At 50.4% G+C, this 19,221-nt stretch overlaps 1 protein-coding gene across 10 annotated transcripts in view; it reads left to right on the top strand.

Annotated features, from left to right (window-relative positions):
• CACNA1C (calcium voltage-gated channel subunit alpha1 C) overlaps nucleotides 1-19,221 on the top strand; it is a 559,109-nt gene that overhangs the window by 489,833 nt on the left and 50,055 nt on the right. For 5 of the 10 annotated variants that reach the window (XM_040972178.1, XM_040972173.1, XM_040972176.1 and 2 more), the window contains 2 exons: nucleotides 207-317; nucleotides 18,839-18,922. In XM_040972178.1, the coding sequence (XP_040828112.1) occupies nucleotides 207-317; nucleotides 18,839-18,922 (195 nt within the window). The remainder of the gene's footprint in view (nucleotides 1-206; nucleotides 318-18,838; nucleotides 18,923-19,221) is intronic. The other 5 variants (XM_040972179.1, XM_040972175.1, XM_040972174.1 and 2 more) reach the window with 1 other exon arrangement.

Here is a 19,221-nt window from a genome sequence, read left to right as displayed (position 1 = left end):
TGGAAAAGCAAGTACATGCTTTTTTTTGCCAGAGGCTCCTGCCCCATGGCTGCCCACAGATAGCTGTGTGGCCTTTGTGGGGTGGGGTCTGTCCAAGGAATATCCGTGTTGAGAGGAAGGCCTCCAGGAACATTGCACAGCTCCCTAGAAGGAGTAAGGCTCTCCCTGCCTGGTTTTCATGGCTCCTTCCCTTCCTCTCCACTCAGCACTATGGCCAGAGCTGCCTGTTTAAAATCGCCATGAACATCCTCAACATGCTCTTCACTGGCCTCTTCACTGTGGAGATGATCCTGAAGCTTATTGCCTTCAAACCCAAGGTAGGCCTCTGGTTCACGGGCACTAGGGAAGCTGATAAGAAAGGGCTGTGGCAATGCAGGCACCGAGAAAGGCAGAGTGAGGGAGAAATGTCATGAGGGTAGACATCCCTCCTCCCACAGCAGAGGTTCCAACCTCAAGAATACTATTGGGGTTCTCATGTGCCAGGTCAACTCATTGAAAGAAAATTTCACTTGTGGTCCTAACCTTGACTGGCATCATGGGAAGTGGATTCTTGCTTGAGCAAGGATCCCTAGAGAGGCAGATCATGGCCTTTCTCCTACCATTTCCCACCATGTCTCTGGCCCTATTCCCCAGCCAATAAGACAGAGGAAGCAATACCCGTAGAATGGCAAACCAAACCTCTCCAGGCCTACCCTCCATAGGTCTCTGCTCTGCCTTCCTCCCTTTGTATTAGCTCTGAAGTGAAACCTCGTGGAAAACTTCAGCCAGGCCTGCACATGCTCAAGATTTAGGGCTCCTGCCTCTAGGCACCACCAGTTCCCTGTCTCACAGTCCCTTATACTTTTCCATATAGGAAGAGCAGGTGCTTTAAGTTTTCTTCTCTTTGCTCCAGGGAGGAGAGGGAAGATTAGAACCATTAGTTAAACGGGGCAAAGTAGAACAAGGTTGGATTATCTGTCATTTGGGATGATCTATGCCCTTCCTAGCCAGCTCTACTCTCCTCGTCCTGGCTCTAAGAGAAACCAACCAGGGTGAACAGGGCCTTCCACCTCCAATCTCTGCAGACAAGTCAGAGTCACCAACATCACTGACCTAGGGTTCAGAGGGAGGTTCCAGCAGCAACTCAGCTACCCCAAGTTGCTGCTGTACCCTCTGGGAGCAATGGAAAGAAGAGTTGTTTCCAAGGAGACTTGTGTAGTTATCCACTGGAGCTCCCTGAACCTTCTCTTGGCATTCTTTCCTGTTTCTCCCAGCTGCAGCATAAGTCAACAAGAGGTTAGAAGGAAGAGCCTGTGGCTAGATGTGTGTTTTGTATTTAGAGTTTTACATTCCAGAATTAACTAGGAAAAGGAGAGGGTCCTCTTTGGTCATTGGATCCGTGTTCTGTAACAAGATCTCCATAGCTGCCTTTGAATGTGAAGTCAGCGTTGTGACAATGTCCCCTATATGGCACACACATCACTGCATGTAATCCTCCACCTACCATAATCAGATGCGTGCTGTCATCTGTGGGGACGAGGAAAGTGAGGCACCAGCAATTAAATGCCCAGTGTTAACTATGCTGCAACTACTAAGTGGCTGAACTAAGGCTGGAACCTTTGACTTTATGCTTGATGTCATTTTCCACCATAGCAAGCTGTTAGTAAGCACTTTTCAATGTCAAGCGGTCACATAGGGCTGTCGTCTCAAAGTGAGGGAAGCAGGAAGGGAGAGAGAGAAAAGGAAATAGCCTTTGACTGATTTAGAAGATAAGTCAAATGATGTTTCTACGATGCTGGGTCTTCCTCGCTCAGAGCAGGCCTAGAAACATGGCTAACTTTTAGAGAATGAGACTCCTAATAAATATCAGTGGGTGATGATAGTGACATTACTATACCTCTTCCAGAGAAAGAAATTGCCCTTTTTTACTTTTCCTCCCATGACTAGTCCCACTTCAGATCCCAACCTAGCAAGGAGCACCGAATTGCCTCTAGAAGGCCTGTAGTGCATCTCTCTGCACCACCAGACTCCATGTCCCAGAGTCTAGGAATCCTGGCAGGTTTACCACCCACAGAAGAGTGACCCAGTGAGCCTGGGCATGCAGACTCCTTGCCAAGTTGAGCTTCAGTGCCAAATGACAGCATCTCTGTAGGAAACTGGCACTTCATCTGGCATCATCAGACATATGACTTGGCTATTTTGAAACCTCGAGTCACCCCATGCTTGACGCAGTTATGTTTCTGATGATAGATGCCTGTGGTCACTTGCAGAACCCCACAATGGGCTTTCTGAATCATGCATGCTCATGAGCATGCAAGATGGATTGGGACGCCTGCCCTAGGAAACACAGGCAATTGACAGCTGCAGAAATCTCAGTCTACAAGACTACCTGGGTCTAAGCTAGTTTCCCGGGAAGCAGCCAGTTGAGGTGGCCTAAACTAGACAGTGCCTCCTGGTGTCCTCACTCTCTGGTTTTCTATCATGAGAAGAAGAGGCAAAATATCAGAGACTTTTCCTCAAAATAGGAAGAGAGCCATCCTGGGGCTGTTTGCATTTCCCACATGCCAGTGTCAATTTGTGCTGCAAGGAGAAAGAAAACAGGGATCCTTCTTTACTGTAAATTTGGGTAAAGGGGCGTCTCCCAATAGAGAAATGCAGGCTGCTGTCTGATTGGCCAGAAAAGGCTGAGAGGTTGACAAGAGCATTAATGGGAGCCAGTCCCCTGGATCCTCACTAGACCATCTTCGACTGAGGAAGAAGAGCTTCAAACAGAAAGTCCAACCAGAAACCACTGGAGTTCTGATGGAAATATCTTACTGAACCTGTCTGCAGAGCAAGTGGGCCCCCGCAGTGATCTGAACTACCTAACAACTGGCATAGCTCCTAGTAAGTAGGATTCTGTCCTGCCTGGGTCACACCGCTGGCATGATTGGTGGTAGCTGTGGACTTGTAGTGAACAGTTAGCTCTGAAAGCACAATTAGACACACGGATGGGGGACACTGACCTTGACAAGGGTCAGGGAGAAGTCACTTAAGTTATCACTACCTGGATCTTCTATGTCCTTGCAGTCTTAGCACTTGGTTGGTTGTTTGACCAATTGGTTGGCCAATTTCCTTCTATTGCTCTCTTTTTTATGCCACTCAGGAAATGAACAAGCAGATATATGGATGGAAGGTCAATCTCTCTCCATCCCTCCCTCTCTCTCTGTGTAACTCTGCCCTTCAAATAACATAAATAAATCCTAAGAGAAAGTATTTACTGCTTAAAAGAATAAGTCCAACAGGAAGTAACTTAAGATCTATACAGAGAAGATTGTAAGATTATATAGAAAGGAATTTCAGAAAAGCTAAGACATCAAGAACAGTATGTGGATAAATTGGGTGACTCAGTAAGATAGTATTTCTCCTTCGATACAGTCCCAATCCAAACTCCAAATTGATCCTTACCCAAGGTGAGGAGCAGGAATCACAGAACAAATCCTTTGGGCCTTCAAGACTGAACCTGTGCTCTGACCAGCAGAGCCAGTAACGTGGACAGGGAGAGGGTCTGGAAATGAAGCACCAATAGGAGACGAGTGGTGGTGGAAGTCTATCCGAGGAAACAATGCCAGCCGTGGAGCCTCCAGGCAGCTGTGGATTTGGGGGCCAGCAAGAGTGATGGCGCCACTTAGCTGCCTGGAGTTTGTTGTTGAATGTGCCTCATCAGGGATAACAAGGGAAGAAGGGGGAGAAGAAAGCATGAGATGCAGGCAAGGCTACAACTTGGCCTCATATGCCCAGAAAGGTAGGAGTTCACCCCAGATAGACAATCTCAACTGCCCTTCTCCTTGTGGGCTACTCTCAGGACTCAGGGAGCATGGGAGAGCAAGTAATGCTGCTTCTGAGACCCACTTCTTGCTTTGGGGCTGGGGCACCCTTATTGGGCTATCAGTGAGTAGCCAGTTCTCACAATCCCTTAGCTTCTCCAGGGGAGGACACTTGCTGGCTGTCTGTGACCAACACCTGGGCCTCACCTGTCAGCTCTCTTGCAGCCTGAGACGAGTCCAGATAGACAAGTAGAACCCCAATGAAAAGACTGATCTGCCCTCCTGGCTGCCCCCATGCTTACATAAGAGCCTTGGGCTCATGTTCATAGGGTTAAGGTCAACCAGGACTCAGAGGGACTGCAAACCTAGGAGATGAAGTGAAGCTTCTGGCCTGGGACCAGCTGTTAGAACATTCTAACATAAGGAACATACTCTGTAGGTACCATCTACAGAACCAGCATTTGATTCCTGTGGCAAAGAAACACTTGAAATGTCCCTAGTACAACAGAGGAAGTGAGTCTTAGGCCTTATTTAGTCTAAGTGACTTCAATTTCCAGCACACTACCATGGTGCCAGCGGTTGTTAAGCTGGGAAGATGTCACTCCCTCCTCACTTCTTTCTTGCTATCCTCTGTCTGTCTCTTGGTTTATCAGCTCAACTAGCTGCTTCCATGGCATGAAGTCAGATAGTCTGTCTTGTTCTTGGTGCTGATCCTACATCCAGTGATGTTCTGCCTCTGATGGGATGAGGTGATGTCCTGTCCTGAGTTTCTCTCCTGACTGTCAGTTTCTTCATCTCTTGGCATCTGCATCAAACCCTTTCCTCATGCAGACCTGGTGATTTCTTTTTTATTGGGGCCACAGCAATGGCTCTGGTCTTTACTGAACTTTCCAGGAAGAGCCAGGAGGCATTCAGGTGGTCCTCTTAGTGATGGACACCCTACAGTTCTTGTGCCTAGGGAAGTCTGCTCTGTGTCTTGGCAGTCTGTGAGCCTGAGTGAAGGTGTTGCTGCCTTGGCCTTGGCATGCATGAAGTCAGCCTCCATCTCATCCAAAGGCCAGTGCAGTGGTGAAGGTCCCGTGGCTTCCAGTGCCTTCTAGAGCACTCACTCTGCTTTGCATACTGTTTTTCTTAAAAATCAATTTAACCCTTAAGGATGAGGATAAACTGTGACACAAGTGGGCCCAGGCTTTGCTGAGGTGAGGATATAATCCATATGCAAGGGTCTTGCTAACATTTCTCCCTCAGACTCCTGGCAGAAGGGACAAATAAGAGCTTGGCTGGGGCTGAGTTCACACACGGAAAGGCCAAGGAAGGCTGCTGTGGGGAGAGTGGTTACACATGCAGTGTGTAGAGAGAGAGAACCTGGTTTCAGCAAGGAAATGCAGGAGCCAATTTGCTAGCCTGTCAGCTCTGCCATGTCTAGAAGCTCCTTTCCTTCAAGACTCTGCATTCCCAGATTTCCCTGCACAAACAGCTTTGCTTGCACAGCCCCAGGCTGTGGCTCACTTCCTTTAGTCAGTGGGGGTCCTGCGCAGGGTGGAGCGGGGAACCCACACCCTGCCCTGTGCAGATGTAGAGTTCCACCCCTCTGCTTCCAATGTCAGGGTTCTCCTTTACAGAGTAAAAGGACTATGGTACAGCACACCCTGGCAGCTCCACTTCCCAGTACATAGCAACCTTTCTTGTCTGACTCAGGCAAGAGGAAAGCATTTGATTGGCTAGGAACCAGGTCAGGGTGTCAGCGTGCACGTGATTGCTGCCCCAGCAGAGGCAAGAGGGGGACATGGTGCAGGAGATGCTCCTAATGTGATACACAGGTTAAATCTGCCCTGGAGAAGCAAATGTGAGCATGTGTGAGAGAAGCTTGGCACAGGGAGAGGTCTGCCCCGTGCCATCCAAACCCTGGGTGATGGGCTGCCTGCAAAAGCAGCATGAGAAAGACACTAGGGCCAGAGGTCTTTCCAGTTCTTCAGTTCAACAATCAGACTGGCTAGAAAGGGGCCTGCAGGTGTGAGTCTGTCAGGTTTGAGCCACAGTCTACCCTGGGTAGAAGCCCCACCTGCCACATGCCTGATCCAGATATTGTCAGACTCTTTAGAGCCCAGGAAAGCGCCGGGAGGGTGGTAGAGTGTGAGACAACCAGCAGAAAGGATACAAATCAGAGCCCTCTCCCCTTTTAGGAGGCTGAGAATGTTCTAGAAGCGTGTTTTGATTTCTGTTAGGTGCTGTTGTCTGCTGGTGGTACCTCTGACTGAAGCGGCAACCCTCGTCACTCATTCCCCATTCTGAGGGGATTTAGCCAGTCAGGCACTTCTTCATGAGGTGATACATCATTTTTGTGAAGCTTTATTTCTTTATTTTCTTATTCATTTTTAAAACTTTAAAACCAAGAGATGGAAGTAGAGATAGTAAATCTGATTTATTCCCTCCATGGTGCTGAGCCAGGCCAAAGCTAGGAGCTTGGAAATGCCATCGTGTACTCCCATGTGGCTGGAAGGAACCCAGCTACTGGGACCATACCCACTGCCCTGCAGAGCACACTAGCAAGAAGCTGGAATTATAAGTAGGGCTATGACTCAGACCCAGGCACTCTGATATGGGCATCCCAAGTAGTGTCCTAACCATTGCACCAGATTTCTCCGTATTTCTTTGCTGGCCCCAGTCTCCACCAAGAGAGTCAGCCCTGGAATTTTGAAGGTTGCAGGTAGCCTAAATGCCATCACAACATCATCTTGAGGGAACTGCAGATGGATGAGCTGAGGAAGCTACCACATGACTTGACCCTCCTACGCCTCTGTTTCCAAACAGCCAGCTGGCCTTGACAGACTGGGCGTAGCCTTGAGTGAGGTCAGCTTTACAAAGCAACTAACGAGTGGGGACAAGTTGTGTCCAGATGAAGCTCGGCTGCGTCCCTAGGCTTGGGAAGTTGACCCAGCGAGAGCGCAGTAGAATGTCACCTGTGGCCATCTTGGGCTCTTTTGGTCTGCATTCACTTCTAAATGGATTGCTTTCTAATGCTAGTTCTCTGTTGTCTCTTACGTCAGTCTTTTGCCACACTTTCACCCATAGAATGCCAAGGCTCACCTTGATGTACCCTGGTAGTGGGTTTGTGTAAGACACAGCAGAACCAGGCTACCAACATCTAAAGCCATCCTTTGCTCCTTCCTGTCACTGATGCAGTCTTCACTGGACTTTAACAATTTCATCGGAGTTTTCACCATTTCCTCTTTTTCTCTGTCCCCTAGACCTTGTCATATTTCATCTCACTTATTTCAAGAACCCTTTTGTCTGTGTGTTTGCCTAAAGTTTTGCTTAGGACTAAAGTTTATCAGTAACTCAACACATATTGTCTTGAGCACTTGATGTTGCAGCTGGGTTTGATTTAAATAGGCCTCCCTGCCTTTGCTTTATCTTTAGTATTTTGATTTGAGTGATTTAGATTGATTACTGTTGTTTAAAGACAAAGACATAAGCGGACAATCACCTTGTTTATTTCCACTGGCTTATTTCCGCACATGCCCACAACAGCTATGGCTGGGCCAAACCAACCAAAGTCAGAAACCTGGAACTCCATCCAGGTCACCCATAAAGATGGCAGGAACCCTAAGTACTAGCACCATCACTTGCTACTTCCCAGTGTGCATTCCAACTGGAATGCAGAGAAGACTCAGTTGTGGGGTGTGGGCATCCCTCATGGCCGCTAAATCACACTGCCCTGCATTTCTCCCCTTCTTTGTGCCTCTCCAATTCACCGTCCATCTTACTATGAAGAGCTATTGTTCAGCTGGTGTTCATTTTCTAATTTAATGAAGTTATCAGATAAATACCTTAACCGACTTTGTATCCTTTTCTACAACCTAGCAAAGGAAGCAACATACTTTAAGTGCAATGAAGAGCCAGAAAATGGGACGTAGGCTTTAATATCTTTATCTCATTCAATGCCTAAGACAAGTAGAGGCCAAGGAAAGACTAAGGTTAGTAACACATTCTTAGTAACACGTTACTAACACCAGATTGTAGAGCTGGTTTTTCTGTTTTATTGTTTGTAACCAAACATTGGCAATCTTGTTTCTTATGTACTGCACTTTGCTCCAAGAACCTTAACAAATGTCACTTAATGTAAATTAAAAAAAAAATACCTGGGGCTTTTAAAGATATTTATCTATTTTTTAATTTGAAAGTCAAATTTCCAGAGAGAAGGAGAGACACAAAGAGAAAATGCACGTGCAAAAGAGAGCTCTTCCACTGGCTGATTTACTCCTCAAATATTGCATAAGCCAGAAGCCAGCAGCCTTCCCGGGGTGCAGGGTCCCAAGGACCTGAGCCATCCTCCATTGCTTTCCCCAGCCATAAGAAGGGTGCTGGATTGGAAGTAGAGCAGCTACAACTAGAACCAGTGTCCAAATGAAATGCTGGTGCTGCACAGTGGAGGACTGGCCTGTTGATCCACCATGTTGGCACCAAGAGTAGGATTTTAAAGATTTATTTTTATTTTAATTTTTTTTTTATTGGAAAGGCGGATATACAAAGAGGAGAGACAGAGAAGAAGATCTTCTGTACAATAATTCACTCCCCAAGTGAGCACAATGGCCGGTGCTACACCGATCCAAAGCCAGGAACCAGGAACCTCTTCCGGGTCTCCCACGTGGGTGCAGGGTCCCAAAGCTTTGGGCCGTCCTCGACTGCTTTCCCAGGCCACAGGCAGGGAGCTGGAAGGGAAGCGGGGCTGCCGGGATTAGAACCGGCGCCCATATGGGATCCCAGGCGTGCAAGGCGAGGACCTTTAACCACTTGCGCCACCGCGCCGGGCCCCAAGAATAGGATTTTAATGCAAGTTTTAGTGATTCGAAAGCCAGGCTCTCCAGTGCACCTCACTGAGACAAGGTGTATGAGCAGGCTGCTCGTTGCTGTGCCTTTGGTAGATCCTTAATATTTCTTCCCTATTGGAAAATCAGAGAGCTGTTCCCTAGTAACAACTCCATGGAGCTGATTGCATTTCTTATGTCTGTGTCCCCCACCTCTGAGGCTTCTGCTGTCCCCTCGTCCTCTCATGTCACCCGCTGTCTTTGATCTCTTTGCTTTCCTGAATTGGCACAGACATAGATTTTTTTAACTATTTTTATTACAAAGTCAGATATACAGAGAGGAGGAGAGACAGAGAAAAAGATCTTCCATCCGATGATTCACTCCCCAAGTGAGCGCAATGGCCGGTGCTACAACGATCCAAAGCCAGGAACCAGGAAACTCCTCCAGGTCTCCCACACGGGTGCAGGGTCTCAAAGCATTGGGCCATCCTCCACTGCTTTCCCAGGCCACAAGCAGGGAGCTGGATGGGAAGTGGAGCTGCCGGGATTAGAACCGGCACCCATATGGGATCCCCATGCGTTCAAGGTGAGGACTTTAGCTGCTAGGCCACGCCGCTGGGCCCTATAGATTTGTTTGTTTGTTTGTTTGTTTGTTTGCTAAATCTGAATTGACAGCTGTCTGAAAAAGAGAACTCACCAAATAGGTGTGTGTATTGTTTGCACATGTATCTACACATGTGCAAACAATACACACACATGCTCATGTATCCACACATGTGCACATTCCCCGTGACACACACACACACACACACATCCACTTACAGCAGAAAGATGTGCAAGTTGCAAAGACAAAAATCAAATGGATGATCCCCTTAGATCTTCCCTATTCATCACCGGGTCCCACAAGAATCCTCCAGTGAAAGTTCAATGCCTGGGTGTCTGAGAATTCTACAACTGGAGACCAAAGAAAAGAAAAGAGTCAAAATGCAAATGTCAGAAAACACTGAGATTGTGGGCCTTGCAGAAACCTCTGCACCGTGTCTGTTTAGAGAGGCAGCTTTCCACCAAACCACCCTGGACTGAAATGTGTCCCTGAATGACTGCTTCTCACCAGGGTGGCTGGGTCTGTCTTTTCCTTCCATGGACATTACGGAGCATCTCAGTGACGTGCGGACACATGGTACCATCTTCTCAGGATGCTCAGTACAGTAGACACGGCACACAGAAGCACAGCAGGTGCAGTTCAGCGAGGACCATAGCAGAGGGCGCAGTGGCATCTACTTTCCATAAGGCAGGAAAGCCGCCATGGAAGCTGAGCCCACAGAGCCTGAAAAAGAGGGATGAGCAAAAACTTAGCTTGTCCTGGGTGTCCAAAGTAGCCAGCAAGGAGAAGGGGTGAAGAGGCCCGAGCAGGTAGCCCCTTCAGGGCCCCAGGAAAGAAAGCATACCCCAAAAGATGACTACAGGGGCTGGGGCACAAAGCAGGTGGGGAGGGGTGGGTGGGACATGTCATCTGTTTTGCATCTATGAACCAGCCATGTGTAATGGAGAATGCTGCTGTGGGAGAAAATAGGATTTGGGAATGTGTGGCCAGGCTCGCAGGTGACAGTAGTAAAACTGGAGATTGGGGAAACGCACTGTGCATGTGAGCATGAGGACAAGAGCTCAGGGATGGCTCAAGGGTTCCTGACTGGTGCCTGGGTAGACAAAAGGTGCCACCATTTACCAAAATAGAGAAAAAATGGAAAGGAGCCAGGTTGATGGGGGATGTTTTGGATATACGAGTTTAAAGATGACATGTGGGGATAGGCGTTGTGATGCCGCAGGTTAAGCTGCTGCTTGGGACCCTTGCCTCTCATGGCGCAGTGTATTGGTTGAACCCCAGCTAGTCCATGCCTCTGGTCCAGCTGCCTGCTAATGTGCCTGGGAGGCAGCAGATGATGGGCCAATGGCTTGAGTTTCTGTTCCCTGGTTTTAACCTGGCCTAGCCCCAATTATTGGCAGACATTTGGAGAATGAACCAGCAGATGGAACATCTGTGCCTCTCTCTCTCTCTTTCTTTCTCCTTTTCTCTGTTACTGTACCCTGACAAATAAATAAATAATCTGTTTTTAAAAATTTCGTGCAAGGTGAATCAGCTTTGTGGTATAGCAGGGTAAGCTGGGACTTGTGATATCTGTGCTACTTTGAGCCCCAGCTGTTCCGTTTCTGATCTCCCTGCTAACACCCTTGGAAAACATAATAAGATGGCTCAAGTGTTTGGGCCTCTGTCATTCGTATGGGAGACCCACATGGGGTCTGGCCTCCTTGCTTTATCCTGAGTTAACCTCAACTCTTGTGGTCAATCATTGGGTAAGTCAGTAGATGGAGGATATCTCTGTCCTTCTCTGTATCTCCCTCCCTTCCTGTTTTCTCTCTCGCTTTAACTTTCAAGTAATTGAACAAAGCTTTTTTAAAAAAAAAAATTGTTTTTGCTTACATAAGAATATCACAGGAACTTTTAAGATTTGAAATCAAGCAGGTAATCTAGGCTAGAGTTCATGGAAATTCTATTTTCAGAAAGAGACTTAGGCAGAGCTGCCATCTGCTGGTTCGCTTCACAAATGCCCACAGTTACTAGACTAGCCTGGGAGCCAGAAACCCACACCAAGTCTCCCATGCAGCTGCAGGATGCAGGGGAGCTGCCACCAGCCCTTCTCAGCGTCTGCACACTCACAAGAAATGCACATATGTGTGGTTGTTTTGTTTTTAACCATTTACTTGTTTATCTGAGAGGTAGAGGACAGAGAGAGGAGAGAGAGCGCTCCCAAGCCTTGCCTCACTCCCCAAGTAGCCACACCTTGGCCAGCCATTGCCCATGAGCTTGGCACTCCTTCCGGATCTCCTACATGGGTGACCGATTCCCAAGTACTTGTGTCATCTCAGGCATTAACAGGGAGCCACCTCAGAAGAAAAGAATGACCAGGATTCAGATTCGTGTCCTGATATGGATGCCAGAGTTTCAAATGGCATTTTAAGCCACTATGCCACAGGTTGCCTCTCCCTGCCCCCCCACGCTCAAATGCACAGTGTTCTGTGGTCCAGCTGCCCATCCCTCTCCCCTCTTAAGTCCTCCTATTCCCTGAGTAATAAAAGCCCTGCACCTCCTTCCAGGTCCAGCAGCAATGCTGTCTCCCAGGCCATCCCAGCCTGATCCTGTCCCCACCGCTCTGAGTTACCATAGGGGTTCTGCTCTGTCCTGGATGGTGTCAGAGCATGACCATCCCCGATTCATTCTTACCTCTTTCCAAATAGCACCTTGCACCTGGTACCTGATAGATGCTCTGCCCATGTTGCCTACACAAAACAAAACTCAAACTGGCCTGTACCGTGTGCCTGGGGGTACTCTGGCCAATAGCAAGGACCAGCATCTCAGGACACTTTCGGTTCTCAGTAGTGACCCCTACTGGCCACAGGGAAGGGAAACAGATGGAGGCACGGACCCCAGACCCTGAGGCTCAGGTGGCCACCAAGGGGGTTGGGCCCAGAAGAAGCTGGAGCAGAGGCCCCTCTGTTCAGGAACCCTTGGATCAAGTGGGATGAAGTGAGTTAAGTCACTGGTTGAAATGCCTGCATTCCAGACACAAGGACCTGAGTTCGAGTCCCAGCTCCACTGCTGAATCTGGCACACAGATAATGCAGACACTGAGAGGTTCCTGGTACCCATGTGGGGGGACCGGGATTGAGTTCCTCAGTTAGTTCCTGGCTTTGACCTGGCCCGCCCAGCTATGACATGCCTTTAGGTCCACTCTTCTTCCATGTCTCTCTCTCTCTCTCTCCCCTTCTCTTTCTTTTTCCCTGCCTCGTCCCTATTTCTATCTCTCAGATATCTCTGCATTTAAATTTTGGGATATTCAAAAGGGAAGGAGAAGGCAGGCAGGCATCTGGAAATGGAGCACAGCGCCACCTTCTGCCCTCCCAGCCCTTGCCTGCTACTGGCCACCTGCTTGGCAAGTTGACATCACCCTGATTATTGTTTATTTATGACCTTCCCTCAGGGTACTAAGGACAGACAGGCACAAATGGGCAGGCTGGGGAGGGCCCCCCAGTGTGGCTTGCACTCCAGGACTCACATATCCATGCAACATCCTGACAGCTTTCTTTCCTGCCTGAGTTTGAGAACTGTAAAGTCACCGTGAATGATAAAAAATAATTATATGATTTGCACAAAGCCTTCGTGTGGGAAGGGTAGTATTAGCTATTATGCGTAATTATTTAATGTGGCAAATTATTCATCCTGTGTGGAAAAGCCCAGTGGGAGAGTGCCTTGCACTCCCTGGCTCTGTCCTTGTCACCAGGAAAGAATGGAACACATCTGCAGGTGGAATGGGGAAGTGAAGAGGGGGATCCCCAAACCTGGGGGGCATGGTGCAAGCTCTGCCTGGTGTGGGGGGGTCAGAAGAATTTGAGAGGCAGTAAACAATGTCAGACTAAAAGAACACAGTTTTCAGCAGCCCTTACAGACCCAGAAGGTGGCGCAGGGCTTCATTCCCAGTTGGCTGCCTGCCTTCTTCCCTTCTGATGATCTCAAAATTTAAATGCAGAGATATTTGAGAGATAGAAATAGGGATGAGGCAGGGGAGAAAGAAACCCCACCACCATCATGCACACGTACTTCCTGTGTGCCCCACACGGAGGGATTTTCTCCTGTGTGGACCTAAGGAATAGGATCACTCCCATTTTGTAGGTCAGGAAGCCAAGGCATGGGGGGATGAGGGCCCTTGCACATTCCATCTCTGCAAGTGGAAGCAGTGGGTCGCTCCATCTTCATCTTTTCTCTCTCAGCTGGACCAGGCCTGTTTCTTGGCCAAGTAGTAGCCCCTGGAGACAAGGGGGAGCGGAGGACAGAATGAACTGCGAGACCTATGAAGGTGTTCAACAGAAAGAGACCTGGCTGCTGTGGGTTTGCAGTGTCCCCTCCATGGGTTGGACTGCAAAGGAATTCATTGCAGGCTGCTTTGGGTCCAAGTTTCTCCTTGTCTCTTTCCATCCCATGTCCCTCTCTCCAGCACCCCCCACCCCCTCCATCAGATCTGCCTTTCCCTTTTCAAAGAGCTGTGGGCCATGTGGACTTGAAATGAAAGCAACCTGCCTTGGGGTGATGGCCCATTTCACCTCACCCTGTATCCACCCAATACCCGCATCCTGGAGGAGGTCCTTGTAGAATCGGCACATCTGTCCAGCATGGGTGGGTGGGAAGCTACCCCAAATTTCCTCGAGCCCCCCCCTCCCAAAAGATTAGCACAGACCCCCTCTCCCTCTGCTGCTGAGCTTCCAGGGGTTGCATAATTTCCCAATTGTTTCAAGTACCTCTGAGTGTTCAGGATGAAGTGTGAGCGAGTGGTTACACTGAAAACTTCCTGGAGAGGAAAAAGCCCAGCTCCAAAGTGAAACCGGAGTAGACGGTGTCCAGTTGAAAATGAGCATTTCCAGCAGTGTGCCACCACCCTTGCGGACTGCTCTCACTCGGACAGCCACCAGTCCCTGCTCTACCGGCAACCCCTTAGTTGCCTGTGCCTCATGTGCCTCCAAGATGCTTCTGTGTTAGCACAGCACAGGCTGGGCCCTGGCGGAGGAAGACATTGAATTGTGTGCTGCTGTGTCTGTCAGCTGCCACTCATTCCCATGTCTGCTGTCTAAAATGGTATCTCCTGTGACACAACCCACGCTACTTCTGCTGTTGCTTTCCAGGTGTCCCACCATAATCCAGGGATCAGCCCTTCACTGGCACCTGCATGTATGCCTCAACAGCTGCTGGATCCTGGTCCCCTCGATGCCACCATCCCCCACTATCGCAGTTCCCCAATCTGGGACCCCCCCCCCCATACCAGCCCTCCAGGGAAGACCAATGTTTCCCAGAAATGGGCAGGGCCTCTCGCCCATCTCTGAGCCCATACCCCCAATCCCCTCCACTTGGCCCCTGGGCCAGCTGTACCAACCCAGGGTCACCTGTTGACAGGATGCCATCTTTGCCTCATCCCTCCCTTAGACCATGCCCCCAGGGGCTGTGGGCCCCTCCTCAGGTTTCCTTGAACAGGTGCCTCTCTCCCTAGCTGAGCAGCAGTATCATTGCAGAGGCCCAGGGTGCCACCTCAGGAAATTACCTCCCTGGGCTACTCCCAGCTTCTGCCCTCTTCCTCCATGCCTTTCTCCCTTTCTCTCCATCTCACACAGCCATTTCTCTTTCCCCCTCTGCCTCTTATACCAGATGCGGTTATGACCCTTCCACACAGCACTTTCCTTCCTTGTCTGCTCCTATGGCTGCTTCGATCTGTGCCCTGCCAGTTGCCCTGGGAGCTGGGGTTATAGCTCCATTGTCATGTGACCAGCTTTCCCTCACCTTGAACCTCCATCCTTTCAGGTCTCTTCCAGGGCTACCATAGCACATTCCAGGGCTCCCTCTTTCCCCAGAAAGAGGGATCCCTCTGTGGGTTCCTCCCAGCAAGCTGAGATTTCTCAGGGAGGCAGACCGAAGGTCAGGGATCTAGAGCCTTGCACACGGGTAGATCTGCCTTTCCCCTCTGCTTAGTCCCACATCCAGGACTGAGCCTTTGAATCTGACTTGATGAGGCAGGGGGCAGGCAGCCTCTGGTCCAGGACTATTGTGGTCAGTGCTTTTGCAGAGTGGACATCAGCATAGCGCTAGATGCTTTGTATGGAGGATTTCATTTAATTCTCACCAAAACTCTCGCTCATCTTGATTTCCAAGGGAGAAAACCGAGGCATGGAGAGATCAAGTCATTTGCTCAAGGTCACCCACCTAGAGAGTGGCAGAGATGAGATTTGAACTGAGTGCCCCGGACAGCGTACCCTTAGCCTCTGTACCATCTTTTGCCTCGCTGTGTCCCTGTGGTGAGGCTGCTGACTCAGGGCATATAGGTGATCCCAAAGCAAAAATGTTCCAAAGTCCCTATGCATGTGCCAGGCATCCAAAGATGATTGACGGTGCTCTTTGGTCTGCATTTTCCCAACCTATGCCTGGGAGGGAGTGTCGCTCCAGCAGCAAGCAGCAGAAGGGACCTGGCAAGGGTCAGCACCAACAGACAAGTATGTAGGGGCTGCTTGTCGGCTGGTACCCAGATTCCAAGAAACCTCCCCTGGGAGGGACAGAGCAGAGCCTGGTCATGGGCACTCATGCCCAGAAGCTGGGGGTTTGAATAGAGGAAATCTCCACAAGCCCCATCCACAGGATGGCCACCATTGGGCTCCCAGCAGGTGGATGTTGAGAGGTTTGGTTTGCCATGTAAGAGAGAGCCAGGGAAATCCTTTCCGCATCCCTTCCTTTCCAGCTGTTTGGGAACCAGTCAGGCTCTAGATCACATTGATGCCAGAAGGAAAATAGTGTGTGAGTTCGTTCTCCCTTCTCTGTGGCACCTATAAGCCCCAATTTCTGCTGCCTGATAGCAAATCAAGGGGTGAGCAAAACAGGTAAGGCTGTGTGAGACACCAAGGCCTCTCACTGCAGAAGAGTGTAGGGGAATCACGCTCCCCGCGCCCCACCCCCAGGTCCTGGCCACTGGAAGATCCATCCAGCTGTCTTCCTTGGGCAGTCTGTCACTCTGGGTGGGGGTGTGGACTAGGCAGGAAGAAGCTGTTGAAATGGTAGGGAGGATGGGAGTGGGACAAAGGGAATGGGAGCCCACAGAGCTGGTCCCGCTCAGAGGACTGGTGAGCTCAGTGGGACAGAGAGGCGGGAAGATGGGTGGAGGGGTCAGGGACCCTGCCTTGCCCTCTCAGATGTGCTGCCTCACCGCTGTGTTCCAGCTGTGCCTGAGTCAGTCCCACCCAGGCAGGCTTCCAGGAACCCTTGGCAATAAGGGAACTGCTTACATTTCACAGCTGGTGGAAAGCCCACTGCTTGCCATGAAGCAGAAATGGCCGCCCGAAGGCTCTCAAAGCACAGCTCTTAGGCATGCCTCCTCCATAGAGCCCAGCCCAGCCCATGGCCAGCTCATGTGGAGCTGTGACTGGGAGGCTGTGGTCGAGGAGACACCTGCTGTGTACTCAGGCACAAAGACATCCTGGAGAGAGGGTGGCTGGGGCCTCACAGCCAGGGGGGGCTGCCAGGGTCTCTCTGGCCTGGCACCTCTCCCCTGCACGGGGGTGGGAGTGGGGTTAACCTGCTCTGCCTTTCCTGCCCTTTCTCCTCTAGAAGCGTTGCAGCCCAACCAACTCACTCCTTTTGTTTCAGGTCTCTGGCAGATTAAAATACCCTGACTCCCCCACCTTTCTTGAACACTGGGACTCCTCCCACCCTCCTATTGCGCGGCCCTCCCTTCCCACTCCCCCAACCCCCAGTAACATTCAGTTACCATGTTTCCTAGGCGGATGCTGAGCCTCCTGGAACCTGCTCTTGTTCCTGTATCTGTGCTGCTCTTCCCTGTCCTCTTCCACCTCTCCCTCTTTCCCGATTCCTAGCCGCACACAGGTCCCCTGTGTTTTCCAAAATCCAGTCTTCTACACATACCCGTATCTCTAGTTCCTTTGGGGGTTTTGGTGTTCTTTCTACCTCCCTTCCCCAGAGTTTGGGGTTCTCCTTTGGCCCCAGGAGTGATGTCTTGGCATCTTGCCTAGAGTATGCGACTCTACTTAGAGAGAGGGATCTTTCTCTGTCTCTCTGTCTGTCTGTCTCTCTCTCTCTCTCTCTCTCTCTCTGACACACAGGCCCTGGGTTATTCAGATAAAACCCTCTGGAAAGCCAACAAGGGAGCTTTAGGCTGACCCCTCCCCTAACGCACATCCTAGCCAGGCTCCGTCTCCCCCTCACCCCCACGCCTCCAACCACCTTGGTGCCATCTGTTTTTCTGGGCAGCAGTACTTGGGAATGGAAAGGTCCTTTTCCTGGGACTTGACCTCCCGTGCTAAGCGTAATAGCCTCAGAGCAGATTTTTTGTCTTGTGGTCCTGCCGGAAAGAGGGCATGGCTAGGAAGTGGGTCAGGGAGGGTACTGGGGAGAGCCAAGAGGAAATAGCAGAATGCAGAGGCCTGGCTGCTGTGAGTAAACCCTGGACAGGGAGCACTGGCAGCATTCCAGAGTGCTGGGACTGGGGACATCTGGGGACTTCTCATGGCACCCTTCAGGCTCCCACTGAGGTGGCCTGTCCCCTTTGTGGAACATTCCTTAGGAGGAAATGTCCTTTCTTAAGAGGTAGGAGGACATCTGGTGCGGGCAGACAGGCTTGGTCCTGTCCCTGGGACTCCCTGAGCTGTGTGACATGCCCACTAGGTCTCACAACCTCTCTCACTAGGCCCCTGGGGCAGCCTCATGCTTGTACACCTGCCGTCTAGCTACTTAAGCCAAGGATTTCACTGAAAATCCAAATCAGTAGGGCAAAGGGGCGGGTGCAGGGTGTTTCCCTTCTGGGCCAGAATATTCCTACTCCCACCCCTGTCAGTACCATGACACTCTTTGCCTCCCAGAGAAGCTAGGGTCCCCACACCCTGTCCCCAGAATGCTGTTAACAAACCTGTCTTCAGGACTCTTCAATGACAGCATTGTTCCCTGGGAGTGGTGTTGGCATCCCAGGTTGATCCGACATTAAGATGCATCTCCTAAGATGCCCGGATGTCAAAAATGACAGCCCCTTCTGTTCTCAGTTGCTGAAGCCTTTGCCAGGCAGATATGCCCTCCTGAGACCCTGGGCATGTCCAGTGCAGGAAGAGGGATGGCCTGCTGGGCTAAGGGCAGATGGTTTTGTCATGACCCTACCCCTCTGACCTCTTGAGCTAGCCATGTGAACCTAGATAACCCAGCTGCCACCACTGTGAATTTTGTCACAGTAGAACTCACAGGCCCACAACAGTTCCCTTCTTTTGGGGGGGGAGGGGCATGCGATGCTGCAACCCCTCCCTGCAGCCAGACCCTTCTAATGGAAGAAGGCTGGCTGCAGGAGGGGGCGAGGGGATGCCCATTGCAGACTGAAAGATTTGGCCCTGTGCTGGCCAGGCTGGGATGAGGAAGGCACCTCTGTGGTAGGCAGTGGTGAGTGGGCTGAGTCAATGAGCAAGGGAAGGCAGGATTGGGGACCAGCCAGGTTGGACACCAGCCCGGCCTCCCTCCCAGGCTCCCTGGCCACCACAAGGGCATGCAGAGCTGGAGGCACCACGCCGAGGTGTCCGGACAGTGACTCTGCGATGACATTGCTCTGTTCCTGTCTGTCTAATACTCCTTTTTAATCCCATCCTGCCTGCCCCTCCCTTGTGTAGGGTTACTTTAGTGATCCCTGGAATGTTTTTGACTTCCTCATCGTAATTGGCAGCATAATTGACGTCATTCTCAGTGAGACTAATGTGAGTATCACTCTGCCCTCCCCAGGAAATCTCCTCCTCCTCCTCCTCCACTTCCATTTCTCTCTCTCTCTCTCTTGCGCTCTCTCTCTTTCCCTCCTGTTATGATTTATTTATTTTTTTAATTTCCTGCTTTGGCCCGCCTCCAGTCATGCTTTCTTTTTTTTTTAAAAAAAAAATTGAACCTGCCGTCGTCCTGAGGGGGGAAAAAAGTGGGAACCACTCCTCTTTTTGCCCCACCTGTCCTCGGAGCTGAGCCCAGGGAGCCAGCGGTGCCAGCACGGGAGGCCCATGCCGCTCTC

The sequence above is a fragment of the Ochotona curzoniae genome, unplaced genomic scaffold (genome assembly GCF_017591425.1).
Source record: "Ochotona curzoniae isolate NIBS_2020 unplaced genomic scaffold, NIBS_Ocur_1.0 contig_2235, whole genome shotgun sequence".
NCBI lineage: Eukaryota > Metazoa > Chordata > Mammalia > Lagomorpha > Ochotonidae > Ochotona > Ochotona curzoniae.
Note: the sequence above shows the minus strand (reverse complement) of the source record. Positions and strands in the feature narration are given on the sequence as shown.